Genomic DNA, 27,543 nt, shown 5'->3' with positions numbered 1-27,543 from the left:
CGGGGGCGGGAGGGTCCCGGGGCTATGAAAGGAGCCGCGGTCGCGCCCGCCCCAGAGCCGCTTCCCCGCCGCGCCGCTCCGCACCGGCGGCCGCCCCGGAGCCGCTGCCCTCACCATGGTAAGCGCGGCCGGCGGGATGGGGGCTGGGATCGGGACTAGTATCGGGATCGGGGCCGCCGCTCCGCCCGGCAAAGGTTCCCGTTCCCTGGAGGACGGAAGGGCCGGCGGGGCCGCTGACACGTGGCCGCTGGGTCTGGCGGGGCGCGGAGGCAGCCGGACCCAGAGAACGGCCCCGGGGACCCGTGGCTCCGTCTCGGGGGTCCCGGAACAGCCTGGGGGCTGCCGGGGCACGGGCAGCCGGGGCCGGGAGCCATCGCTCCCTCCACGCGACCCCCTGTTCCGTGGGGAGCAGGAGACAAGCGGGAGCTTTGTGGGGGCGGCGGGGGGGGCCGGGCCCGGCTCAATGGGAGATTGTCCGGCGAGACCCCGCTCCCCCGGGCTCTGCGGAGCCTTTGTCCGCCCGGCCCGGCCCGTGAAGGCGCCCGTTGTCCCCGAGCCGGCGGCGAACAATGGCCCGGGGGGGGCCGCGATTGTTCCTTTGTTAACGGGGCTGAAAAGCGCCTCAGTCCCTTCGGCAGCTGCCGCGGCAGAACAGCGGCCCCGGTCCCCGCCCGCGGGACAGCCCGGTGCGGGGACAGCCCGGCCCGGGGCTGCCGCAGCACCGGCTCCGGCCATGCGACCCCCCGGCAAACGGGGCACCTGTGCTGCGAGGAGCAGCGCTGCAGGTAATTCACCAGCTTCCTCCTGTGTGAACATCTTGAGCCCCGAGTCCGCAGGGAAGGCAGCACGGGGCATTTGTAACCAAAACCCATCTGTCTCTCCTGGGATAAAGAGATGGGGAAATCAACATCTGAAAAGTGTTTTTTAAAAACTGCGAACAGGAAAAACATTTTTCTGGTCCAGGCAGAGCAGCTATGTTTTATGTAAAACTTCTCAATTTTTGCATCAAAGGCAAAATTCACTTCTTGGGTATCACTGCCATGGTCTTTGGCTTAAGCAGGTCCAGTGGGTCCCATGCTGGGCTGGCCCACAGGCAGCTGGGGGGTGTGGAAAGTTCATGTATTGACCTAACAGTGTCTGCCTCGTTGCTGCTATTGAGGACTTGCACAGCTGAAGAAATCCCTCGTTTCCTATCAGTCTCGTGTTTTCCCAGGCTCTGCTGGGAATTAATCTGGGATTCTGCTTAACAGAGCTGCTGGCAGAAGGGAAGGGAGAGCCCCTGCCAGCTGCTGGTGGCATTTCCTGCTCACTGTTGCCAACCACGAGAGTTTTGTTTCCTCCAGCACTCGAGGTTTCACTTTCGAGTTCTGCCTAGCAGTTGCTGGGAGGGGGTTTGGCTTTCCTGGAAGCCATTTCAGTTGCTCTTCCCAAGAGGAGCCCAAATTCCCTCCTGCGAGGCGCTCAGCTGCTGATCCTCAGTGCAGCTGGGAGAGAGACAGCGTCATCCTCGTGGGCTGCTCTAGGAAACAGCCTCTTTCCTGGGAACAGAGTCTGTGATTCAGGTAAAGGGACAGGAGTGTGGCAGCTCTCAACCTGCTGGGACTTTCAGTTCCCGTTGGGCTCCTCCACGGGTCGCTGCCCTTGCATTCGGCAGCCACAGATGTTTGTTCAGGTGTTCAGACTAAATGTGCCACACGAGGAGCTCAGCCTGGGCTGGGGCTTTGTGGCAGCTCATGGTGCCTGAGAAACCCCCTCCCTAGTGGGGCAGGACTGCAGCTGCTGAGGCCAGAGCGGGGAGCAGGGCTGAACCTTCAGCCTTTGGGTGGGATGCAGTGGATGCCAGCTGTGCCAGCAGCCAGAGCAGCTGTGGGAGGAGGTGTCAGCTGAGCAGGGCACCCAAGTGAGGGAGTGTGGGGGACATGCTCCCTGTGCCCCATCCTTTCCACTAAAGGTCCCAGCAGGCCCACATTGTCTCTGGGATTCCTGCCCTGCAAAGTGTTTTCTCCTTCCATTTCAGAACAGAGGCTTCTCCAAGAAGAGTCACACCTTCCTGCCTAAAATATTTAGAAAAATGTCTACTCAATCAGCAAAAGAGAGACCTGAGAGTTTGCATTTCCCGTTCCTGGATGATGAAGACACCATCTCCACACTCAAAGAATCCAAAACCTTTTTCATTCTCCGGGGCCTGCCTGGCAGCGGGAAGTCCACCCTCGCCCAGGCCATCCACGATCGGTACAAAGATGCCTGCAAGGTCATCTCTGTTGATCACTATAAAATTACACCTTTAATAAGAAGCTCCATTCCCGAAGAGTACTCCAAGGTGGATGAGGATCTAGTTGACTATTGCAAACGGGAGATCAGCGTCATTGTTTTGGATGACACTCACCATGAGCGGGAACGGCTGGACCAGCTCTTTGACATTGCTGACAAGTACCGGTACAAAGTCATCTTTGCTGAGCCCAAAACCCCGTGGCGCTTGGATTGTCCCCAGCTAAAGGACAAGAACCAATGGAAACTATCTGTGGAAGAGCTGAAGAAGATGAAGCCAAGCTTGGAGAAGGAATTCCTCCCCATGTATTTTGGGTGGTTTTTGAGCAAAAGAAGTTCAGAGATCCTGAGGAAGGCTGGCCAGGCATTCTTGGATGAGCTTGGGAGTCTCAAAGCCTTCAAAAAGGAGAGTAAATACTGTATGTATAGATGTTGTCTTACCATGTTCTTACCTGTTGATGTTAACAAGCCTGATCAGCTTCTAAAGTCAATATCTAAAGCTGGCAACAAGAAAAGCCTTTTAAAACTACTAACCTGGTCCTCATAGTTGACAAAGTTGGTTTTGTAAGTAAAAATAAAGAGTTTTTCCCAAGTCTGTTTAGCTCTGGCCCCACAGGGCACTGAGCTCGGGTGGCAGCAGCAGGACATGGGATCCTGGGTGTCCCCTGGTTCCAGCAGGTTGGGTGGGAAAAAGGCAAAGAGAGAGAAATGGGCAAGTCTGAGTGTTCCCATCCCTTAGGGGACTCTCCCATCATCAGGTTTAAAATGAGCCATGATGATGCAGAGGAGCTTCTGTTCTCTGGCTCCATCTGCGGTGAGCCTGGGAGGAGGGAGGGGTTTGGGTCAGCAGTCAGAAATGAGATGTGAAGACTGGGGTAGGGAAGGGAGCTGACATGGGACCAGGGCTCGTGGGTTGACACTGGCAGGATCACTTTGTGACAGTGACATTCTTTACCTATATCTGCAGTTCCTTCTGTTGAAGATCCCAAAATAAAAATAGATCTCACCAGCTACTTTGTGAAGAGGCCACCTGGGGTCCTGCACTGCACCACGAAATACACTGAGTTTGGCAAAGCAGCTGGAGCCGAGGAATATGCGCAGCAGGAAGTGAGTGTTGGGGTCCCACCTCCTCCCCACATCCCCCACGTCCCCTCCCTCCTCAGCAGGGCATCCATGAGCCTGGGAGAGGGTTGGGGATGGGCTTTCCTCTGACCCAAGAGGCCAAATGTAGGGACAGGAACTACGTCCGTGTGGTCTGTGCAGAGAAAACTCCAAATTGTGGAGATGGGGATTGTTTCCTATTTCCAAACAAAATACTCCCATTTTCTCCGATCACACATTACTTCCAGCATAATATCTGACAACCTGAGCTGAATGATGATGAATTGAGGTATATAGATTCCCCAGTTGATTATTTCAGAGCACATAAACCCAGGTTAAACACTGGACTTTGTGAAGGACAAAGATGTTACCAGCTCCGAATCCACAGAGCTGGGACATCAGGCACTGACCTTCTCCTTGCTCTGGGTATTTTGACCATGTCACAGCAAGAGCTGCCACGAGCAGCCACCTCCCCGAGCCCAGGGACGGTGACCCCAGTGCAGCACCGTGAATCCCCACGCACAGGCACTAACGCTGTCCCGTGTGCGCGTCCCTCTCCTCCAGGCCGTGAAGGCTGCCTACGGCAAAGGCTTCACCCTCTCCATCTCGGCGCTGTTCATCACCACAAAGACTGTCGGGGCTCGCATCGAGCTGAGCGAGCAGCAGCTGCTGCTCTGGCCTGGGGACGCCGACAAGATCCTGCCCACGGACAACCTCCCGCGGGGCAGCCGGGCCCACATCACCCTCGGCTGCGCCAACGGCGTCGAAGCCGTCCAGACTGGGCTCGACCTGCTGGAGTTTGTGAAGCTGGAAAAGGTGGGGAACAAAGGGGAGCAAGTGGGGGAAATTGGAGGAGGGAAACTGCTGTATTATGATAACGGTATGTGGATGCTTGTTCTGTCAAAGAAGATTGATGTGAGGGCGATATTCTCGGGATACTATGGGAAGGGAAAACTCGTGCCAACGCAGAGCACCAACAAACGGGGCTCTGCCTTTACCTCCTGCACCATCATCTAGGAGCACAGGCAGGGCAGCTCCTCGGTTTGTTTTTAAAAGGCAAGTAACTCCTGTAACCTTAAAAGTGTAAAGAGAAATAATTTTACCTTTACTAAAGTCAACCCTCCTGCCCACCCCAGCGTGAAGCCTCTGGGGAGTTATCGGCCTCAGAAAAGGAAGAAAACAAGCAACTCCTGACTGAAACTGTCATGGATTTTAATGTGAGTTTTGGAGGGAACTAGCTGGGGTGTTCTGCTTGTTTTGTTCCTTGGAGAAAGATCAACTCTGGGGCTTTTATCGCTTCCCTCTGAACCACAATCGTTTGATCTTTACCTGTTGGCACTGACCGAAGCCTGTCAGTCGCTGGTCTGAAGCCAAGGGAACTGCAGGACGTCCCTCCCCTACCACACCCAGGGACTGACATCGGCCGTTCTGGCAACTGATTACAGGGTCAGAACTAGCGAGACCCAGGCGTGGGTCACTCCTGTCAGGAGTCCTGTCCTTACCAAGGGTTTGGCCCCTAAGGACAGACCTAATCGCAGGCCGGTCCCGCAGCTGCCCCGTGGGCTCCATTCCAGCTCCTGTCCCTCACAGCAGAGATGCTCTGGGGACAGCCAGGAGGAGGGCACTGTGCCATGTTATGTCTTAAAGACACCAACCATGAACTTTGGGGAAATTAAGTGAAACACCAGGACAGGGAGCCAATTCCTGCAAAGCAGTTCCAGCCACTTCTCTCCACCTGGGCTGGACCAAGCACCATCCCTGTGTCCTGTAGGGAACAATCCTGCCTTGGCAGGGAGTGGAAGAGATGAACTAATGTCTTTTCCATCTTATTTGATAGAAACTAAAATCATGTCTGAAGTACACAACTGGACTTCATGCAAGATTTTACTCCCTTCCTCTAATGCACTTGAATGTTAAGAGTTAGGCTGGAGTAACCCCGTAGCGTAGGAAGCGGAGGCACTGTAACCGTGTAACCCACGTCTGCTCGAACCTAAACCCTGGCTGGAAGTTACTGACCCAGCACTTCTGTCATTAAATCTGTTTTATTGAAACTTGGGTTTGTGCTCTGCCAGGCCCTGGCCCAGCGGGGCGTTGGCTCCTGGGCATTGTTTAACACAAAGCTCCACTAACAGCCCCAGGAAAGGTCCCAGCTCGACCTCCTGCTCTGGCTCAGGGTCTGGGGAGCAGCAGAGTGACATTAACCCACACTAACACTGTAAATACTGACTGTGTTTGAGGCGTGGGCTGGGCTGGGGCTGGGCACAGCCCACCCCGAGTCCAATGTTGCTGGGGCAAGGAGCATTTCTCCTCTGACTGCTGAGGCCAAAAACAGGGGGAGCCTTGGTGCTTTTCTGGTACCAAAGACTCTGCCATGAAAGTAAAATACTTCCTGCTGTTCAGAAGCGAAGGATAAGAATAAATTCTCATTGTAACATAAAATAGTGAGCTATAAACCCACCCAGAGCACCTGCGACCCTTCATGGAGAAACCCCTCCAAGCTTCCGCACTGGCAGCAGCCGAGTGCCCAACGCTCAGCCGGGGCCTCTCCTGACAGAACCTCAAGGGTTTGTTCCACCAAAGCTCTACAAGGTATTTGCCAGCACCTGCTCAGGGGCCAGCTGAGCCCACACCCCCAGCGCCCAGATCACTCCAGCACTGCAATACACAGCTGGAATATCTCCTTCATCTGCCTGTTCAAGAACAACCGTGACACTGTCGTCGTTTGAGTTTTTATTAGTTTGTACATCATATACAGTTTATAATAAAGTAAAACCGATTGCATATGGGTCTGCTCAGGCTGATTTCCCATACAAACACGGCATCAGGAGTTCTGCTAAGGAAGTAAACAACAAATATTCACATTTTTACCATTCACATCCTAGAAAGGTCCAAGAGGGACAGTTGGTACCGATGCGGAGCCTGGCTGGGAGAGGATGAGGAGTTTGGCAAAGCAATGAGACAGCGATTGCTCCATGCAATTCCCCTTTCCTCCCAGGGAAAGGTTGAGCTATGTACACTGAGGTAAACATTCCGAATTCCAATTCAGATAAATACGGCAGCGCAGGGACAAGCTCCTCTCCAAGTGGCTTCGCATCGGTGCCTGGATTTGTCCTGACTATTCCGTGATGTTGTGACACACGTGCACTGTGGGGCTCTGGGTGCTCCCCCCGTGGCCCCTCGGATGCCACCTCACACCACACTCTGTTCACACGAGCCATTAGGGGACAGGGCTGGGCAGTGGGACAGGCGGGGGTGGCAGCTGGGCTGCTCCTCCCGCTGGAGGCAGCATCAGGCTCCCCACGGATCCTGCCCTCCTGGGCCACCCCTGGAGCTCCAGCTTGGGCAGAGTGTCCCAGCTCCCAGCAACAGACCAGAGCTGTCTCTCTAAGCTCAGGTCTGGGTAAGGGAAAATGCCCAGCACTGCTCCAAGAAGGGATAACCCCATCAATAACTGTGGGAGTGGGGAGAGCCAGGCCTGGCCAGGAAGGCCAAAGCATTTCACGTTGGCTCCCACAGTCATGCAGGGACCCAGAATGGCCCCACAGAGCCAAGGGCAGGGACAGCCACCAGCTATTGCCACCTACCCCTGCCACAGCCCTGCCACAGCTGCCCAGGGACTAGCACTGCTCCAGGGACACGGGTGGGTGCAGCACACAGTTGTCCTGTTCCCTAGGGAAGAGGAGGGGAAGAGGACAAGGCACGAATTTAAACAGGATGAAAACCATCCATTGGAAATAAGAGAATATCTGGAGTTATTACTGAAACTGAGGAAGTCATTTGGAAATGGCAAAGCAGCACATGGCCCAACCTGGCGGCTGTTTGATGGCTGCAGATCCAGGGCCAGTGTGGCTGGACAGGGACTGGCACCAGCCTCCATGTCAGACACACCACAGCAGCACAGCAGCACCCACTCTGTATCTCAGCAGATACAGAGAGTGGAGGGACCTGCTATCCCATGGATGATACTCTTGTACCTGAACAATTTGTCTTTCTCCCATTTTCCAACTTGCATTTCTGCGTTTACAACAGCCAGCAGCACTGGGGATCCTGCTCACTGAACACCCCCAGGATAAAAACTAAACCAGGTACGTTTCTGTGCAGCCAAAGCAATGAGGAACCTTAAGAGGGTGGCCAGAACCTCCTGAACGGACCTCACAGCTTTCCAACCCAAACTATTCTGTGATTCTATGAAGATGGCCAAACAAAACCACATCCAAGGCAAAGCCTAACAGCCACACAATTCCTGATCTCCCTGCTAAAACTGCAGTCCTACAGCAGAGCCCTCACATGCCAGCTCTGCCCACAGCCACACTCCTCACACACTTCTCTTCACAACTTTCCCAGAGAAGCTGACAGCCACTCACCAGTTCTTGAGCTGTTCAGAGCATCTACTTCCAACTTGGCTGGTAGAAGACACCCCCTGACACACCAGCCTGTTCTCTTTGCCATGGCAGCTCTACTCTTTCCAGGTCCTACTTGTTGGCAGCAGCTCTCAGCACCAGCCACTCTCCCTCGGAGAGCCTGGGCAGGAGTTCCCAGGCTGAGTGTCACACCAAAGCGTGACCATCTCACCCCACCTGTGCCTTGGGCAGCCCCTGCAACGCCACCTCCTGCACCTCCCTGTGCTCTTTGTCCTTCTAGAAACAGTGGAGGCACAGCATTGCTTGAAGATGCTCGATTGTGGCCTCTGCAGCAAATCCCCATGGCCAGAGGCTCCCATGGGGCCGGTGGCCTCCATGGGGTTGGTGGCCCCAGTGGGGCTGGTGGCTCCCCTGGGGCTGCAGGAAATCCAGGAGGGCTGCAAGCGGCTGGAGCACTGGCACTCTACTTCCCTGTAGCTACACCCAACCACAACCCATGGATGACGTCCTGAAACCACCATGTGTGGAGGTAACACTCTAAGCAATGCACAGCTGAGTCCATTTTTTTTTGGAAAAAAGCCAAGTTTTGTCTCCCCCAAGCCGTGCTGGGACATGGTGGAGGTCACAGTGCCACTGGACACTGCTGCTGCCCTGAGGTGCCAGGTGCCACTGAGCCCTGCTCAGCCCTGCTCTGTGCTGGGGGGAACAGGGACTGCACAGGGCCCGGGGCACTCTGGGCTAGTGGAAGGTGTCCCTGACCATGGCAGAGGGTTGGGTTCGAGAGCCTTCAAAGGCCTTCCAGCCCAATCCATTCCATGGTTCTATGCATTTGCCTTCACCGTGATTCACGTAACAACGCTCTGTAGAAAGTCTTGGCACTCACCATATGAATATTTAACTACATTAAATCATGCATTCATGTACAGGTTATAAATAGCTCCTGTATACATTTTCCCTCCCAGAAGCAGAGCCATTCCACTCCTGTGCTCCAAGGAACAAGCTCGCTCAGCTTGGAGGGAAGGAAGGGAGGAAGCTGGTCACATTTCCCTGGGGCAGGGGAAAATGAGAATAAACTCACTGACAGACACAGAACATGGCTCTGCTCAGCATGAGACTGAGAACGGCCCAGACTGTACAGTGACATCAACACACACACAGGACGAGATGCCATGGATCCAAAATGCCACTAAACAGGCCTTGAAAACTGATTTACAGTGCCAGGAAAGCTGGGGAAGCATCAGTGTGCATAGACCAGTATTTCAGTTCCCCACGTATTCACCATTTCAGAGCCTGAAAAGTGCCAGGACCCAGCTGCTCTAGGTGCACCTGGGTGGGTCCATCCCTGACACCTTCACCGTCCCTGTGAAGGACATTGGAATAAACGTGGGAGAGTCAGGTTTTGAAAGTATTACTCAGCACTGGTTCACTTAGAAAGCTGAGTTTCAAACGAGTTGTAAAATACTCTATTCTGCAGTGCTAAAATTTAAGCCCTTAAATTTTCTCTCTACGAAAGCAGATTGTCAAGAATCCTGACCAAACACCACAGCAGGACCACGACAGCAATGTCACTGCTGGAACCACCGGGACCCCACGGCCCCGCACCAGCCCCTGTCCTGCTGAAGGGCAGCACAGCCCTCGGGAGGGAGGAAGACAAAGACGTGGCATTCCGAGTGATCACCTCGTGCAACGAGCTGCCTGCAGTGTTTGTTCTGCTTCGGGAAGGCAAATCAGGTGTTACACAGAGTCACTGGGAGGTTCTCTCTCGGCACAGTTTAGCACAAAGCGTGCACAAACATTCTCTGAGCAAACTCCACCAGCCCCACACTGCCAGGGTCAGCCCAGGACTGTGGCCACAGCCCCACTGCCTCTTGCTCCCCTCACATGCCAGGCAGGGCACAACCTCCCAGGACTGGGCCTGACAGCACCGTGCTCCAGAACCTGCCACAGACAGGAGCTCCCACAGGGCACCTGGACAAAAAGGTGCTGTCCATGCTGTAGGGAAAAGGGGGGAATTCTGGAAGCAGAGCCCTCTCCCAGGTGAGACCCTGCTGTAACACCACCTTTTAGGTGAAAATCTAACTGCTAACAGGCAGTGCTCCACACCAAACCCATCAGGACACGGCTCCAGGCCGGAAGCTGATCCATGCCTCCAGCTCCCGTCCTGACACTGCACAAGAGAAAGTACAGACTGTCAGTTCAGAGCTGGACTTTGCTTTTTCTTGCTGCTTTGGAGGAGTAAATCACTGCCAGGGGAAAACCATTCAACCAGGTTAAGTAAACACACAGCTGCTGCACACCAGGAGCTCAGCGCTGCACATCCCAAAGCACCCACAATCCCTGCCTGGAATTCACTTGGCATTGAAAGACTCACCCATATCATGGATCAGTAACAGGAAATCACACATCAAGCTCAACAAAATTAAGTTTAGCACAAATATAAAATATTCAAGTGGATTAATTTAAAAAAGTACAGTGAAGGAATTCAGCCCAGAGCAAATTCAATATTCCCTTAAACAGGACAATCTTGGGAACACAAAGCCCTTAATTCCAGCTGCATCACAGGGAATTCTCACATTAGCTGCTCTTTCAGCAGCATTTCTTTGATACAGAATTGTAAGCTCACACATGATCACAGAAGTTTAATGCCCAAGTGGGCCTTGCTCAGAGAACCATGGAGAAAAAAAGAAATAAAGAGCCAAGAAGCCAGGCTTGCAGGTGAAATGGGATTGTACGAAACTGGATTGAGCCTTGGCAGTATTTCCAAAAGATTAAGATAACTTACAACTTACTCCAAACCCTGGACATGCTGCTTTGGAAGCAACCAGAACAAACCAGGAATTCCTCCTCCCTCTCACATGTGGAGATTCTGGGAAGATTCCAGGAAATCCTCTGTGCTGAGGGGCAGAAGCAGCTGAAAGCACGGGCCAGCATGGAGGGACCAAAAGTTTCAAAGCTTTATTTTTTTTTTTTTTTTTAATAAAGTTAACAGTAAAACAAAATTCACAAGCCTTCCCCTCCCGAGCTGGTTTCCTCTTCACACACACAACACACAAACAGAGGCTCCAACCCAGAAATGAAACTGCTCTAAGAAGGACAACGAGACGTGATGGAGGAGGAGTCTGGGGCTGTCCGTATTCGAGGTTAAAAGAAGCAGATCAGGTATGTGTGGTTTGATTGGTATTTGTTTGCTTCTTAGCCAAACTGGAAAAAGAAATTTCCAGGCCCAGAAGCTGAAAAAGAAAACGGAAGATAATCAGGACTTTTCAAATCCAAATGGGTTTAGTGCAACCCTCAGCAGCACATGGATGGTCAAGCCCACACACCGCTCCAAAAGAGGAGCCCCCAGGTTTGTGGCTTTGGAACCCAGAAGAACCAGAACCAAGCACCAGCTGACACGGTGCTGGCAGAACTTTGGAAAAGCTCTTAGATTTGTGCAACAGCCAAATGCTCTCCTCAAGCAGCACATCCACTGGGAGTCCCAGCTGGCCTGCCAGGGGATCTGTGTACTTACGATTCCAAGGCTGGGAGAGGACACCTCACCTACCTTCGAAGCTGAAGCCCCCTGGCCCGCTGAAGAAGGCCTTGAAGATGTTATTTGGATCAAATTCTACAGGGAAGAGAAGGAATTCATGAGCTGCAGCGAAACAAGCCACCACATTCCCACAGTTCAGGCGCTGTCACCTCACTGAGGGTCCAGACAGTGTCCCAGAGTGGCCAGGCAGGGGGCACAGGGTTGGCTCCCAGCACCTGGGGCCATGCAGTGACCACAAACAGGTAAAGCAGCTGTCCCAGAGAGAACCTGCCATGGGGCAGCCCAAGGATCTGGATAAGCAGCATTTAGGGACTCACAATTACAGTGTTTAACCCATCCTGTGGCAAATTTCTGCCTAATGGCAGCTACTGCCCACTAGCTGAGCCAAGGACAACACCCACCAGTATCCCACCCACCAAGAAATGCTCAGTGCATCCCAACACTGCCATCCCAACACTGTCAGGGACCAAACCAAGGCAATTCATGGAACCATTCCCAACAGGAGGCTTGCTTTAGGGGATAAGACAGACTCTAAAGGGTCTGATCTTGTTAAAGGCTGCCATGGCAGAGTACTGTAAAGAGCACTGACCTCCCATGTTTAATCCATCCTCTTCCAAATCCTGCCCACTGTCATAGCGAGCCTTCTTCTTGGGATCTGACAGGATGGTAAAGGCTTCACCAACCTCCTTAAATTTCTTCTCTTCTTCCTTCTGTACTTCTGCACTTGCTCCACTGTGTCGGTCTGGGGATACACAAACAAGCAGGAAAAAGCTTTTAACTTCTGGTGCAAATGGATAATGCTAAACATTCCCAAGCTCCTGTCCCAGAACATGCTCCAGATCTGTGGGGTCAGAGCTGCCATTTCCCAGAATCTCTCTCTTCCACATGCATTTCTGCCTCAGTGATGGCAGCACAGGGCACATAAAGACTGCTGTGGGTACCTGGATGGTGCATTAGTGCTCGCTTCCTGTAAGCCTTCTTGATCTCATCTTCAGAGGCGTTTTTGTTCACTCCCAGGATTTTGTAGTAGTCTTTCCGTTTGCTCTTTTTCAGTTCCACCTGTGCATTCTTTAGGAGCTGCTTGTGTTCTGGAAAGGAGCACAACACACCAGAGGGGAGGAGTGACTTCATCCCTTCCACTTCAGGCCACTCAAAAAGCAAGGGGACAGTCAAAACAAGAACCAAAACCAGGCATTCTGAACCCAGTGCACTGCTTCAGACACAAGCTGAATTGTCTCAGCATTCAATGCTGGGAGAGAAACCAGACCAGAGACGGGGATTTCCAGTGCTTCTGAGGGTTTCTCCATATTGCCCTGCTGGGGTATTAGGCTGCAAATCACAGCATATTGTGGGGGAAAAAAAAGAACAACAAAAAATTGCCAGTTCAGGGAATACTTGTGCACACATAGAGTGCCCTTGTGCTTACCTTTTGTTTTCTCTGTCTGATAAACCTTCTCATAGTCTCTTACAGCATCTTCATATTGTTCTGTGTCCATGTAACTGTGGAAAGAAACACTGGTGGCCAAGGTGTCCCTCACAGGAACATCAAAAGGGGTTCAATACAGGCTGTCTGGGTGGATGTGGATTAAGAGAAGTGCTCTGGACTGCAGCAGATCAGACCTCAGAGGAGCCCACACATGGCTACTGCTGGGAGCCCTGACACCTGTGGGAAACCCTGGCACAGGAACCTGCACTCTGGGCTCCAAGGCGACACTGTAAACTCCTTTGGCAGCCCAAGTTCTGCTTTAATGACCTGATAATTCCAATATGCAGCTGCAGGAACTGATCTCAGCCAGCCTGAGCTCCAGGAAGCTGGTGCAGGGTCAGAGCTGGCACAGAGCTACACACTGGCAGTGCTGATCAGGAATGACAATCCTGGCACCTGCAGGGGACACGTCTGTCTGTCACCCCTCAGCCTTCCTCACACATTACTTAGTCACTGTAACTTAGCAATTACAGAGATGGGAGGTTGGAAAAGATTGATCTCAGAGGTGCTTTTCTATATTTTTTCCAACTACTGTAAATTTGCAACTGCAGGCATGGAGAGAGAGGGGCTCTCTGGGACAGAACATCTATGAACACAGTCAGTGTCTATAAACACAGTAAGTTGAGTCAAGTTTTAGAACAAATCCTCCCTAAATCCTGCTCAGATAGGACATGAGGAGGAATTTTTTCACTGAAAGGGTGGTCAGGCATTGAAACTGGTTGCCCAGGGGGGTGGTGGAGTCATCGTTCCGGGAGATGTTCAAGGAACAAGTGGATGTGGTACTCAGTGTTCTGGTCTAGTTGACAAGACAGTAATCAGTCAAAGGTTGGTACCAATTATTTTGGAGGTCTTTTCCAACCCAAATGATTCTATAAATACACCATCAAGAGGCAATGCCAGATCCAGGCAGGCAGGAGAGGCCACAGAGAGGTGCCCTCATCTCCTCAGCAGCATAAGGAAGAGGAATAAATTCAGGGCCCCACCCCTTCTATTCAGTTAAGCTCCAGATTTGTAATCCTGTCCCCCAGAGCTGCCAGGAGGACACTCCTGCCCACACACGTGCTCAGGTGCTCCATGCCAAGGTGTACTCACCACTGTGCCCTCCTCAGGTAGGCTTTGACATACGTGTCGTCCAGCTTCACTGCGTTCGTGCAGTCATCGATTGCTTCTTCAAGTTTCCTAAGCTACAACACCAGACACAAGTGAGTGAACCCCACACAGAGAATAAATTCTGCGTCATTTAGGCAAATGAAAGGTGTGAAGAATCTGGGAAAATCTCAGTGTTTTCTCTGTCTCTGTCTAGGATTTTTTTTTTTTTCAGTTTCCCTCAAACACTGAGCTTTTGTTCTCTGGGAAAAAAATCAGAAGCCTGGCCAGTGATATGACAGAGCTATGTGGTGCTTCTGTGTAAGAAATGCAATCAAAACTAACAAACCCAGTTCTATGTCCAAACTAATTCCTGGGCAGGAAGATAAACCTAAAAATATTTAAAGGAATCTTTTTAAGGAAAAGCATTGCTTGTTTTCAGACACAAACATGTGAGACATCCATTACATGGCCTCCAGCTCATCCCACTTCCCAGGTTTTGGGAACAGTCTGTGTCTCTGACCAAGTGGGGGTGTCTGGGCAAGCTGCATCAACACTGGGACAGCTGAGGGAAAAGAATGCCCAGAGGACACAGGGTGGGAATAGGGAGCACTGCCACATGACTGGGTGTTTCTCTGGATAGTGCAAGACTAAAATTCAACAGCAAAGCTGAAGTGTCATGGGGCTTTAAATTATGTCCTTTTTTTAACATAAAAACACAAAGCAAGACATGATTTACAAGAAGAATAAGAAAATATATCTGTTCATTCCTGGGAAGGAAACAGAGACAGGGGTGCTTTTTGCTGACTAAGATAAGGCTAAAGCACGTCCCTCCTCTCCCTCCCACTCCGTGCAGCCCAAGTATTTGAGTTTTGTTCCTACAGGAGTTAATTTCTGGCTGTTGGGAACTGATCCAAGCATTGTGCAAGCACAAAACCCAGAAACACTGCCCATGGCCTCAGAGATGCAGCTGCCCAGCAGCCAGGGGGGCCTGTGCTTTCCAGAATAACTGATCTGCAATTTATCACTGCCAAGGTGAGGGATATGGCAACAGACACCTGCCAGGTGACCGTCCCTTACCTTTGAATTAACCGTCCCCCTGTTGCAGTAGAGTTTGGCATTTGTTTTGATATTATTTGGGTCTATTCCTAGTGCCTCTGTGTACAGTTCATATGCTAGTTTGTAGTTGCCTTTCTTGAACGCTTTATTCCCGTCTTCCTTCTTCGCTTTAAGTGCTTTGGCATTCTGAAAGGAAACACACCTGGGTAAGAACACGAGGTCAGAGGGACAGAGCACCTTGTTCTGCCAGACAAGGGTTCTCACACAAAACTGTTCTAATCTGGTTTCACACATTGCTGCAGGATACAAGTCACTGCCTTGCTCCAGCAGCTGAAATGATCTGGAAGCACTTTGCCTTTCCCCCAAGAGAAGCACTAAGGAACAGCCAGTGTCAGACATCCTCCATAGGAAAAAGGTTGCCTAATTTTTAAGATGAGAACATGACAGTGCAGTGAATTTGTGGATTAAAATAAAAGGACCGGGAGCTCACTTTTTGAGAGCACATGAACAGATTTAAAGTTGGTCAAAGAACCACACCAGGGAAGGTGTAACACAAAGGAACAGTGTTCAGTGAAAGTCAGGGTGTTCACCTGGAAGTCAGGAGCTCCTTTAGAACCAATGTATCTGGTTTTATTGCTCCTCTATCTGACCAGGGAACAAAAAAGAGTTAAGGGGAGGCTGCTTCAAAGTATCACAATCTGCTGAGAAATAATTTCTAGGAGCTTGCTTTTATCTGAGGCAGCAGCTGGTTGTCTTTGGGAAGGGTTGGACACCGCCGCTCCTGGAAATCTGGGAAAATCAATGATGAGGGAGGGAGAAGGGATTGATCCAGCAGAACCAAACTACGTGTTGGGTTTAAAAAAATCCAAATCCTGGTGATTCTGCAGCCCCATCTCCAGCACTTACCCGGCAGGCAAGACAAGCCTTCTCATGGTCGGGGGCCATCCTGAGGGCCTGCACAAAGAACTGCACGGCCTTCTCAATGCAGTCCTCGTAGTACAGGCACAGCCCACGCACGTACAGCGCGTCAGCGTTGGTCGAGTCCATCCGTAGGATATCACTGCAACACACAGCAATAAAGGAAATCTTCCCTGTTCCTGGTTACTTCTGACCTCCACAAGCACCTTTCCCCACTGAAGTACTCAGTTATTTTAACAAGTCTGTGGTTCAGATAAGCCTAAAGGACAGAAGGCTCCTCAAGCAGGATGGCTGGTTGTGAATGGGGTGTGGATGCAGCTTCCCAGGAACACCCAGGCAGCACCTTGAGTGCTGTGCCCAGTTCTGGGCCCTCAGCTTAGGAAGAACACCGAGTGCTGTGTCCAGTTCTGGGCCCTCAGCTTAGGAAGAACATTGAGTGCTGTGTCCAGTTCTGGCTCCTCAGCTTAGGAAGGACACAGAGACTCTTGAGCACATCCAAAGGAGGCAACAAGGCTGGTGAGGGGCTTGGAACAGAAACCCTGTGAGGAACAGCTGAGGAAGCTGGGGTTGTTTAGCCTGGTGAAGAGAAGACTCAGAGGTGACCTTATCACTCTCTACAACCTCCTAAAAGGTGGCTGTAGCCAGTGGGGGTTGTCAGACAGCAACTGACAGAAGGAGAGGATACAGTCTCAAGTTGCACCAAGGGAAATATAGGTTGGATATTAGGAAAAAGTTTTTCATGGAAAGAGTGATAAAGTACTGGAATGGTCTGTCCGGGGAGGTGGTGGAGTCACCATCCACAGATGTGTTTAAAAAAAGACTGGATGTGGCACTCAAGGCCATGGTTTAGTTGAGGTGTTGGGGCTGGGTTGGACTTGATGATTGTGGAGGTCTCTTCCAACCTGGTGATTCTGTGAATTCTGCGCATTATTGGGGATAAATTCACACATTCCCTCCCCATCACAACATACACTACGGAATATTTGTATTTTATATCCCCTCACTTATTGCAGGCATGGAGCACAGGCAGCAGCCAGGACACCCCACCAGGTGCTCCCCAGCCCTCGGACACTCACCTGGCCACAGACTGTGCCTCGGGGTACCGGCCCAGCAGCGCCAAACACTCGGCCTTGAGGATTTTGAACCGGTGACACGCGGGAGCAAACTCCAAAGCACGATCCATGCAAAACACAACCTGGGGTGGGAGAAACCACAGGCGTGAGCACAGCTAAGAGCCAAGGGCCTGGTTTGAACAGCTGCCCCACGCCTGAGACTTGTGTTTGACCAGGAGGGCCAGCGTGCAGACACCCACCTCCACTGCAGCTGGAGACACATTTCATTGGAAAATTTTCCTCATAAGCAGCTTGTACCTTTCAAAGGGCTTTGTGTGCCAAGGTCTGAGGCACCTGCTGCGTTACTGCGACACAGCACTACACAAGACTCAAGGGACACCTGTAGAAGGTCCATCCCCCTTTAACTCCTCTAAACTGTAAGCCCTAAAGAAAGGTCCAAGAAGGACAATCCTGCCCCTGTTTCCTGCAGTATAAAGACATGTGGGAAGGACAGAAATTCAATAGATTGAGACAGTTTGGGCTGGACAAAACACAAAAAAGTACAGTGCAAGGGCTGATCTTCCACTGGCTTGACAACCATGGGCAGGGTGAGCTAATGGGTCTTTTCCATCCCTGCACTCTGGTGGGGACATCTGTGCAAGAACGGGGCATTGTTCCCAAGGTTCATCTGCTCCTCAGCCCGTGACATCACGGGGCCCTGCTGTGGGAAGCACTGTGCTCCAGAGCCAAGGGCTCCTGGGTGAGGCAGGAGCAGCTCTCCAGAAACAAAGATCACGTTTCATGTTAGCCTACCACCCAGTGCAGTAGACTGGGGAAGTCAGGGACAGATGCAAATGCCCAGAACGTGCAATAGAGGCAGAGCAATTCCCACACAGGAAATTCAGATTGATCACACATCCCATTTACTTCTCAGAAACAGGTGATACAAAGCTGGGATTTACCCTTCCAAAATCTTGAGCTTAGCCTAAGAGTGACGTGAACAATGAGCTCAATGTACTGGACAATCTCCTTTCTGGGATAAATCTGAGCCTTACATGCATCCACTGCACAGAAACAGTTGCATGAGAAGTGCCTGGTGCCTTTCAGATTTCATGCTGTCATTTCTTGTTCTACCAGGTCAGTACCAGCTGCATCCTGTTACAATCCTTGGGAAGAAAGATTTGGAAGTTGTAAGGAGAATGCCCCATGCAGATCTGCATTCTTCCTTGTACAACTCTCTGACTGGCACACAGCCTGCCTTTTTGTTTTGTTTTTTTCAAAGAGTTGAAAAAGAAGAATCCTGGATATGTATTTCAGGAGCAAAGCGTGGTCAAATGCTGCTGCTGACAAAATCTGTCTCAAACAGCTCAATCATGACTCCACTCACCCTGCAAAGCAAACAGTGACACAGGGTTGGCCTGAGCCAGTCACCTCCTCGCTTGTCATTCGGTCAGTGCTCAGGAAGCATGAGCTCTGCCACTTTCAGAGCTTACACAATTCACCAGCCAGCCCTGCTCCAACAGATGCAGCACAGCGCCTCCCAAACACCCCGCAAGGAAACCAGCCACACACCTGCCTGGGCCATGTGGAACACACCAGTTCTTATATAAGACCACACCAAACATGTTAATCTCACCTTCCTGAAATCCCGTTTCTCAAAATCCACTTCAGCTATTTTTTCATACTCAAGCACAGTCGTGGCATTCTTCAGCTGAAAGACAGAACACACGAGTGCTGTAGGACAGTCTGCTCTGAAATGCCACCAAGCAGCATTTGAGCAGCCAATCCCTGAAAGTCAGAGCCAAAACTGCTGCAGACCACGGACCAATAACGCAGATGACATGAATACTTTTGCCAGCATTAAAATCAGTTTGAAAAAAGTGACTGAACTGGAAGTCCAGGAAAATGTACCCTGTGAAAGAGACATAACAGCGGCAGCTTCCTTACACTACTCTCCATTTCTCCTTTGGCCAGCTCAGCCTCCTCAGCATCTACTGGGAACAGTTAAACCTGAAGATCCTCTTACCTCCTGCTGTGCCTGGGTATTCTTATGATCCAGTTCTAAAACTCGTTGAAAGCAGCGGCTGGCAGCCATGGCATTCCCTAGGGAAAGGTGGCACTTCCCTTCCCGGAGATGGCCCTGGGAACACAGGAAAAAGGGAGCTGCAAGAGCTGTAACAGGTGCAGACAAGGGACTGAATGAGGTGACTGAAATTCTCAACATACCCGTACAAAGCTGTCGTCCAACCTGACTGATTGCTGAGCATCCTCCAGTGCTTCTCGGAACCTCCCCAACATCATGAGCGTGGCAGCTCTGTTCCCATAATAACTGGCATTATTGGGACATGTATCTGGAGACAATGCAAGACTCACCATCAGCCTAACACAGCAGCTGCACAACTTGGGGCACTTAAGAACATTGGCCCTGACTGGCATTATCGATCTGGTGACATTTCCCGAGGTAATTAAAGCAGGCAAGAGGTTTTCATTCAGCATGTGCTGTCAGAAACACCACTGGTGTGTTTGAAATCAACAACCAGCTCCAATTTTAGACATGGCATTCAGCAAAGATTGATATTATCAGCTGTTCTCACCTATGGCTTTTGTGTAGTAGTTGAACGCTTCGTTGTAATCTTTCTTGGCATAGTATGCATTTCCCTGCTCCTTGAATGCTTCTGCTTCTCTGAAAGGAAGCAAAACACAACATTTTCAGATGAACTGAGCACCAGACAGATTGCGAGCATGACAAGCATTTGATGCCCAAGCAACCTCAGTGTAACTTTTTAATGCTCCAAATTTAAGTTCTCATGAGATCTCCTCAGCACACACTGCCCAGCACACCCCATTTCCTGCTGCCTCCCAGATACTCCAGCACTTTACCCAGGATACTCAGGGATATTCCCTGGCCAAATTTTGCAGAGATGCAACAGAAGCCTAAAGCCACCTTTGAGTCCCCTCAGAGTCCAGCAGAACTCCCCAGTATGGAATTCATCCAACAGCCCCCTTCTGCAAGGTGCTGCACCTCAGAACAAAAGAGACAGTGCTGGCTCTTTCAGGAGTCCCACATACTTACAAACAAGAGGCCAGAACAATTTCCACGTTGAAAAGACAGCTAAATCAAAGAGAAATATGGTACAAGCCTGCAACAGAAGCCTGGCACTGCCTTGGCAACAGGTCTAGAAATAGTCCTCACACTCAAGAGCAAGCATTTGCAGAGACAGTTTGGGACATTTTAAAACACACAACATATGGTTTAAAGCAGCTTCCCTTAAACTCTCGAAAGCAAAGCTTCCCCTGAGGGAAACCAAGACCCTTCTCTTCCCTGACCTCCCTTCAGCCTTTCACCTGCACAGGGTAAGAGGGAGAGCACATCATGGTGATGGAACAGCAAATGAGAGCAGTGCTCAGCAGGCTGACCTGGGAGAGAACAAAGGGAATTGTGTTGGAACAAGTTCCCATGTTTTCAGCCTTGCTCAGGCTGCCATTGGCTGTTCCCGCACAACCACCTCATGCAGGGGTTGTTTTCACTGAGCCATCACAGATTTCCCAGCTGGCAGAACAATGGACACTGGGAGCTGGGAAGCGTGCTCTTCACTTTCAGTTTTAAGTTTTGCTGTGGGCTACACCCCAGCTGAGTCCAGCCACAGCACTGCTGGAGTTAAACCCTGGGATGAGATGAGATGGGTAAGAACTGTGGCAGAGCAAGGGGTGGCACACACCCACTGCCCCCCAAGGGCCTTGTCCTGGCTCTCGGGTCAGCTCCTCCCACCTCTGCTCCAGAAAATTATGAACTCACCCATGGGAGATGGGAAACTGCCATCCCTCCTCAGACACAGCCTGAGGCAGCTGTTCCAGCCTGGCTTTTCCTCAGGAGCCAGTACCCACCAGAGTCCCAGGAGCACTGCACCCTCCCAGCTACAGTGATGTGCAACAAGGATATGCCTGTGGGATTGATCCTTATCACAAGGACCGGGATGCAAACTTTGCATGATTAAAATGTTTCCAAACACAACCACCTTTTCTGAATATTACAGATCAAATATCTAAATACAGTAGAAAAACTACTCAGCATTTCTGCACTTTTGGAACCTGGGCAGTAAGGAGTTTCACTGCTCTCTTGTTTCTGTAATCACAAATAGAAAAGAAAATCACAGATCCTATAAAAGTTCCTTCCCTCAGGTCTCTGTTGTACACTCTAAAGAATGGGTGAACACTCTTAATGGCAAAACTCACCTTAGCCACCACCACAACCTGACCAGCACAACAGTGGGCCGAGTCACAAATCTTTCAGCCATTTTACCTGTCCTGTCATGAGGAATTACCACCTAATAGACACAGCTAAAGGCTGCCTGCCAGAGCATCCCATCTGCCACAAACTGCTGGGAAGAGCTGGGAAAATGAGAGAAAGAAAACATAACCCCTGCAAAACCAATTTTCAGAAAGCACTAGCACTTTGAGATACCAGAGAAACACCCCCACACAAGGATTACTGTTTTCTACTCTTTTTTTAATCGGTCTGTTTTCCTTTGAAGTATTTTAATACAGATCAATGTATCAACAAATCACAGTGCCTCAGGTGACACTGGCAGAAAGGAGAGCACAGGTATTTCTGCTGCTCACATGGCCTAAGGCTTAATGATGAAAATTGTGAAAGCAAATCACCTCCACAGCACGAAGGCAAAGGACCTGCTGGAGCTGTCAGGCTGGGCTCCAGCTCCAGCTCCAGGACAGAAGCAGCTCTGCCCTGCTGTACCCTGATGACACAGAGCACACAGCCCTTGTTTACCACGGCTCTGGCTCCAACAAGGAGAACTGCAGCCCCTGATCTCACTGGGGATTGTTTCACCCCAACAGATGCTGCGGCCTGAATGAGCTCATTCTGCCTCCTGTGCTGCTGGGGCCTGCGCTCCCCACTTGCTACTTTTGACACTGAAGAAGAATCATGCTTTGCTAAAAATACGCCCCCGGCTGAATGGGTGTCTTTGTGACAGGGTTGGTGTCTTTGCAGGGCTGCTCCATGCTGGACGCAGAAACGGAGAAGAGCTGCACCGAGGAGCTGGTAAGAAGCTCGTCTTTCATCTCTGGCATGCACCACAGGCACAGGAGGGGCTAGTGGGAGTGACTTTCTTTGTGAGCAAGGCAATTATTTTTTTCTCTTTTATGGTATTTCTTAGCATCTCTAATACTTGAAGTTCTTTGGTTCCAGTCATCCCAGAGAACCTGCCACCACAGAATCATTTGGGTTGGAAAAAACCTCCAGGATCTTTGAGCCCAACCTGTGACCGATCACCACCTTGTCAACCAGACCAGAGCACTGAGTGTGATGCCCGGTCATTCCCTGAACATCTCCAGGGATGGGGACTCCAGCTATTCCCTGGGAAATGCCTGACAACTCTTTCTGCAAAGAAATTCCACCTGACATCCAACCTGAACCTCTTTCTGGCACAGCTTGAGACCAAGGAAGACAAACAGCAGCTGTGTGCGCTGACACTCCTGCGCACACTCAAGATCTGAGGATGGAGCTCGCTGCCTGCCCGGGGAGAGAGGAACCAGCACAAGGCTCCTTCTCCTCCCCGTGCCCTGTGAAAGCTCAGCCCCTGCTCGTTCCCAGCACAGCAGCTCTCAGAGAAGCCATCCTGCACACAGTGACACAATCCCACGCTTGCCTAACAACTCCTGCCTCCTCCTCAGAGCTTCCACACGCTGCCCCCGCTCAAGTGCCGATCGTGGCTTCCACCTCCCACTCCAGCTCCCAATGAGACTCCTGCAGACAGCTGATTTTCTGTCATGGGAACCTTTAGGGATCTGTAACCCAGCAGCTCTTGGTCCAGGTGTGCTGGCAAAACCCCTGGGCAGGTGTGTGCCAAGGCAATACCACCAGTGACAGAAATCCAACACCTAAGCAGGTGGCAGAGTCACTATCTCCCAGCTCTCCTGACCCTCACTCCCACTTCACTGCCTGCCTCCGTTACGAAACGGTGGCAAAACCCTAAAATAGCCAGGATTTAAGGAAGGCTCCAAAATCCTGTCCTGACCAAGCAATCTTTCCTGTTATGCTCTGGCAAAAGCAACACACCTGCCTATTTTGTGCAGTTCTTGCAGAGGCTTTTTCTTTAATAGGATATGGTGCCTTTATCAGGCATTTTTGGGGGTGAAATCCCACCCAGATTCTCAGCTGTCAGATGTGACTCAGCCGCTGGGGTAAAATAAGTTGGGTGATCTCAATCCAGTTTACAGCAGGCAGATGTCTATAGCTTAAAATTAGCCATCATGTTTTCCCCTGGACATACAATACTCTCCCCTCCCTTCTTTCAGGACTTGGAAGAGAAACAAAACGCTCTGTGTGCCAGAAAGAAACACAGGGTGCACTTTAGAGAGTTGTCCTCAGGTGAGGTTTGACACGGAGTGAGGATTTAGGCATAAAGGACTATATATTTACAACTTCCTCATGAGGGGCTGCAGAGAGACAAGCACTGAGCTCTTCTCTGGTGACCAGTGACCCCAGGGAACGGCTGGAGCTGGGTGAGGGAGGGTTAGGTTGGATATTAGGAAAAGGTGCTTCCCCCAGAGGGTGTCTGGGCACTGGGACAGGTTCCCCAGGGCAGTGGTCACACATGCTGGTGTGTAACACACTGCTGTGCCCTGGCTGGGCAGTTGCTGTGCCCTGGCTGGACAGTGCTGACCCGCCGAGGGCAGAGAGGAGCACTGGGCACACACACACTCACATGGAACAGAGTGCCATGCTCAGGCTGGGCAGTGCTGACCCGCCGAGGGCACAGCAGAGCCGTTTCCTGGCACACCAGCTCCCCCCAACGCGCTCCCGGCGGGTTCTCTCCGCGGGCAGCACAGACACCGTGGCAGAGACTCAACGCAGACCACTCACAAACACCTACGTGGATGGGTGAAGGACTCACCCACGGAAACGTAACAAAGGGCTGCCTCGAGCTCTCCAAGGACAGAGCTGAACCTGAACCCAGAAGGTGCTCAAACCCTCAGATCGTTCCTCATACCTGAGGGCAAGCTCGGAAGACCAAAAGAGCCACAAGAACTGAAATATGCCACAAGAAATCCAAGAACTGACCCAAACCTTCCCTGCAGCCACGAGTAAGAACAGCAGCCGAGCACCAGCTTTAATTGTGCTGTTATGTAATTCCCGGAGCTCGGAATTAACCTAATTCCCAGCAATGGCCCCATCACGCCTGGCAGGGCCATGGTGTAACTTTTGTGAAAACCCATGGAAGGGTCTAGAAACAGCCTGAGACTGCTTTTTTTGAAGGAAGCAATTTCTTTTGAATGAAGGAAGCCAGCCAGCTTAAGAATTCCACGGGAAAACAACTGCATCTACATTATGATTCACCCCAAAAAAGTCCATTTCATGTTAATGAAATAGGCTGAAACCGTAGGTATGGATCACCTTTTTCTACTGGATAAAGCAACTGCCTAAGTTAGATATTCAAATACTCTGCAGATGCATGGAGAAGCAAACAACTACACGAGTACCTTCTGCTGCTTCTGGTAAGCTCATAAGATCATAAAATAATTCCAGATAAGTAAAATGGGCAGCTTTATCACCTGGGAAACCCAAGTGCCCATTTACAGGCAGAACAGGAAGAGAAGAGCCTTCTCCAGGTTATCCCATAATGAGCTGGTGCCCCTCAGATGACTCACCCCCTCCTGCCAGTGCTGCCCCGAAAGCTGTCAAGAAACAAACATCTATTCTGGAGGAGCCTCACTGAGATGCACCTCACTTCATGAACTGGAAAAGCCTCTTGGTGCTCAGCAACACCTGGCAAGCTCCAGGTAACACCTGCAGACCTGAGCAGTGACCCACAGCCGGGCCAGGCCCAGAACCTCCAGGAGTCTGTGTGGGCCCCTCCGCGCTCGACACTTCGCCGTGGGAAACGTCGATGCCCCACAGAGGCACCAACACATCCCAAGCCTGCAGCATGGGCTCTGCAATCTCCTAACAGGATTTTCCCAACAGCTGGAGGTATTTCTTTTTAAGAGGCTTCCACATGCTTCAGTGCTGAAGAAGGAGGAGAAAGACCCAGCCTGGAGCATGCACAGGAGCCAGACTCAGAGGTGCCAGGAAGATGACAAGGAAATTCTCCCTGGCAAAGTTCCAGTGGCCCGAGCTCACAAAGCAGCTGGGAGCAGCGAAAAACTGTTCCCATGGGTGAGAAACCTTTCAAACTGATGGAGAAACAAGTGTTTTTAAGGGTGGCTCAGTCCTGCTCTTCAGCTGCCCCACATCGGTGCACCAACGGATAAATTTAACACAATTACATCAACATTTTCTGCCAGGACCCCAACAATCCACGAGGCAGCAGAGCAGCAGACAATAATTATCCTGTGACCACACTCCATTCCTGTGCCCTGGATACCCTGGGAGCCCTGTGGCATGTCTGCAGCTGCTTCAGGGCGTTAGTTACAGCCATTCTGAAATGCAGATCTCCCCTTTTGCTCGTTTTCTAATTTTCCAGTTTTATTAAGCCATGGAGAACAGAATTGTGCATTTGGACAAAGGTGAGTCCTTGAGCAAAGCATCCATATTCTGCCATACTGTAATCCCTAAAACAAAACAATAGAACAGGGAACCCTCATTGCTGAGTTGTCATAAGGATTCTGAAAAGGTTTTCCCCTTATTTTTGCCGATTTTTATGGAAATGAGAACAGATACATCCCAAAGGCTTTCACCAAATCAGTGTGTCCTACGCGGAGCTCATCTAGCTCGTACCTGGCCCGGGATGTTTCACAAACACCTGGCGCTTTCTGAGGCTTCAACTCCACTCCCCAATACAGCAGTTATTGCTCTGATTTCCACGACAGCAACTGAGCTACTGCAGTGAAACAGGAAGGGCTGGGGCAGGGAAGAAATTAATGCACAGAACTGCAAAGAAATTGGGGTGTGCAGGCTTGCTTCCTCCAGAGCAACGTCAAGGAATCAGCTTCTGCCTATACGGGTCCATTTCAGCAAGGGAAAGGTGCAAATTCCCAGAAGAACACAAAAAGGAAATAAGGTGAAGGTACATAATGAACGCAGTGCACAGCAGGGCCTCGGGAAGGAAGAAAGCAGCTGGAGGTCACTACCTGCAGACACCTGTGCCTTCAGCCAGGGTTTTACCTCTGCGATTTTTTACCATTTCAAACGTCACATTTCTCTTGCCCAGGGGGCAGGAGTGATGTGCCCACACAAGCCTGTCCCAGCCTCACAGGCTGGGCGAGCCCAGTGCTCTCTGAGCCCCAAGTGCCTCTTCAGCAGCTCCTCGTTTCCTGCTCAGCAGGGCCTCCCCAGGGAGCTGCTCCTCAGGCCTCAATTCCATAGAATCCCTTGAGCCATCAATGGAAGTCTGAAACCACTATTCCTCAGAGGCCACTTTTGGTTTTGTTTCCTCTTCTTCATTCCACTAAATCATCTGCCAGAGCAAATGCCTCAGCTTCTTTCCTTCCAGCTCCCTGGGAGACGAACCCGGCACCTGCCACTAAAGCCAGTGGAGTTTCCTAGACAGGGACTTTCTCACTCCTCTGCCCACAGCACTCTGGCTCACACATTCCTGGGAGGAAAACATGCGGGAAAGATGGGGATCCCACCTCCCCCTGCCTCAGGTGACACTGGCAGCTCCCCGGGCATGGTGCACCAGAGCACGGCACGGACAAACCAGGAGCTCCTGGATGATGGAGCATCCCCAGAGCAGGGCTCTTCCCAAGGCGTTTTTCCCGTTATCCACAGCAAGGCAGGGCAGAGTGAGACCCACTGTGGGCAGGTTTCAAATGGACCAGGAACCAGGGGAATGGGGTGACGAAGCAGCAAAGGGTTCAGGAGTTTAGAGCCTCCTCTTCCCACGAGTTTAATCCTTCCCTCCCCAGCGAGGGGGAGGACGCGCTCCCCTGACACCGGTGAGGGTGCGCGGCCTCGGGACACGGTGTGAACTGTACTTCTGGGACACCCCGGTAACGGGGGGGTGTTCTTATCCCGGCGCACACGGAGGCCGCGGGAGCTCACCGGGACACACCGGCACCGCATCGCAAACCCAGCGGCTCCCGCGCCCCGCCGCCTGCGGCCCGTGGCTGACACCGCCCGCCGGGCCCCGCCGCGGAGCCCCGGGCCGCCGCCGCTCCCGGCCGGCTTGCACAGAGGACTTTGCCCGAGGGGTCCGCCAGGGCAAGAACCGACCGGAGTCCCCGGGCGCGCTCCCGGCCCTGCCGGGCACCTGCGGCCGCCCTGCACCGCGGCCCCGGGCCCTGCGGCACTCGCAGCCTCTCCAGGCCGCGGCCCGCCCACCGGGAGGGACAGGGGCCGCCCTCTCCCCGCCCGGGCCGCCGCTCTACCTGCGCGCCTCCTCGTCGCTGTCGGTCTCGCCGGGCCCGTCGGGCGCCGCCATGACCACATCGCACTCGGCCTCGGCCGCCGCCGCCGCCGCCATCTTACCGCGCGGGGCTGGGCCGGACCGAGGCGGGGCGGGGCGGGGTGAGCGCCGGAACGGGCGGGGCCTCCGCCGGTGGCGCGGGGCGGGGCCCGACCGGCAGGGGGCGCCCGCGGAGGCGCTCGGCGGCGACATCGGGCGGGGCCGGTACCGAGAGGGGGGCGGAACTCGAGCGTCGGCGGTGGGCGGGTCTTGCTCAGACCACGCCCCCTTCCACCGCAAGGCATCGCTGGGTCTCGCGGTCCGCCCGCCCACA

General features: G+C 52.0%; 2 protein-coding genes across 3 annotated transcripts; one reads left to right on the top strand and one right to left on the bottom strand.

The window, feature by feature from the left end:
* Positions 1 to 13: 13 nt before the first annotated feature.
* On the top strand, positions 14 to 6,150 carry CNP (2',3'-cyclic nucleotide 3' phosphodiesterase). 2 transcript variants are annotated; one of them, XM_066205187.1, is made up of 4 exons: positions 14 to 118; positions 2,018 to 2,687; positions 3,236 to 3,375; positions 3,934 to 6,150. In XM_066205187.1, exons 1-4 carry the CDS (start codon positions 116 to 118, stop codon positions 4,384 to 4,386), a joined length of 1,266 nt encoding a protein of 421 aa, XP_066061284.1. In that variant the 5' UTR covers positions 14 to 115; the 3' UTR covers positions 4,387 to 6,150. The 2 variants fall into 2 exon arrangements, with proteins under 2 accessions (XP_066061284.1, XP_066061285.1); XM_066205188.1 differs by lacking the exon at positions 14 to 118 and adding an exon at positions 703 to 785.
* Positions 6,087 to 27,422, bottom strand: DNAJC7 (DnaJ heat shock protein family (Hsp40) member C7). Its single transcript, XM_066205185.1, has 14 exons — positions 27,193 to 27,422; positions 19,458 to 19,546; positions 19,090 to 19,214; positions 18,890 to 19,003; positions 18,500 to 18,574; positions 16,888 to 17,006; positions 15,800 to 15,953; positions 14,915 to 15,079; positions 13,841 to 13,932; positions 12,689 to 12,762; positions 12,204 to 12,350; positions 11,852 to 12,004; positions 11,275 to 11,337; positions 6,087 to 10,960 (listed from the first exon to the last, which is right to left on the bottom strand). The coding sequence occupies exons 1-14, from the start codon at positions 27,420 to 27,422 to the stop codon at positions 10,923 to 10,925; spliced, it is 1,638 nt and encodes a 545-aa protein (XP_066061282.1). The 3' UTR covers positions 6,087 to 10,922.
* Positions 27,423 to 27,543: the final 121 nt, after the last annotated feature.

The sequence above is a fragment of the Chamaea fasciata genome, unplaced genomic scaffold (genome assembly GCF_029207755.1).
Source record: "Chamaea fasciata isolate MVZ Bird 193981 ecotype frontalis unplaced genomic scaffold, bChaFas1.0.hap1 SCAF_27, whole genome shotgun sequence".
NCBI lineage: Eukaryota > Metazoa > Chordata > Aves > Passeriformes > Sylviidae > Chamaea > Chamaea fasciata.
The sequence above is the reverse complement of the archived record's forward strand: the minus strand, read 5'-3'. Positions and strand labels throughout refer to the sequence as shown.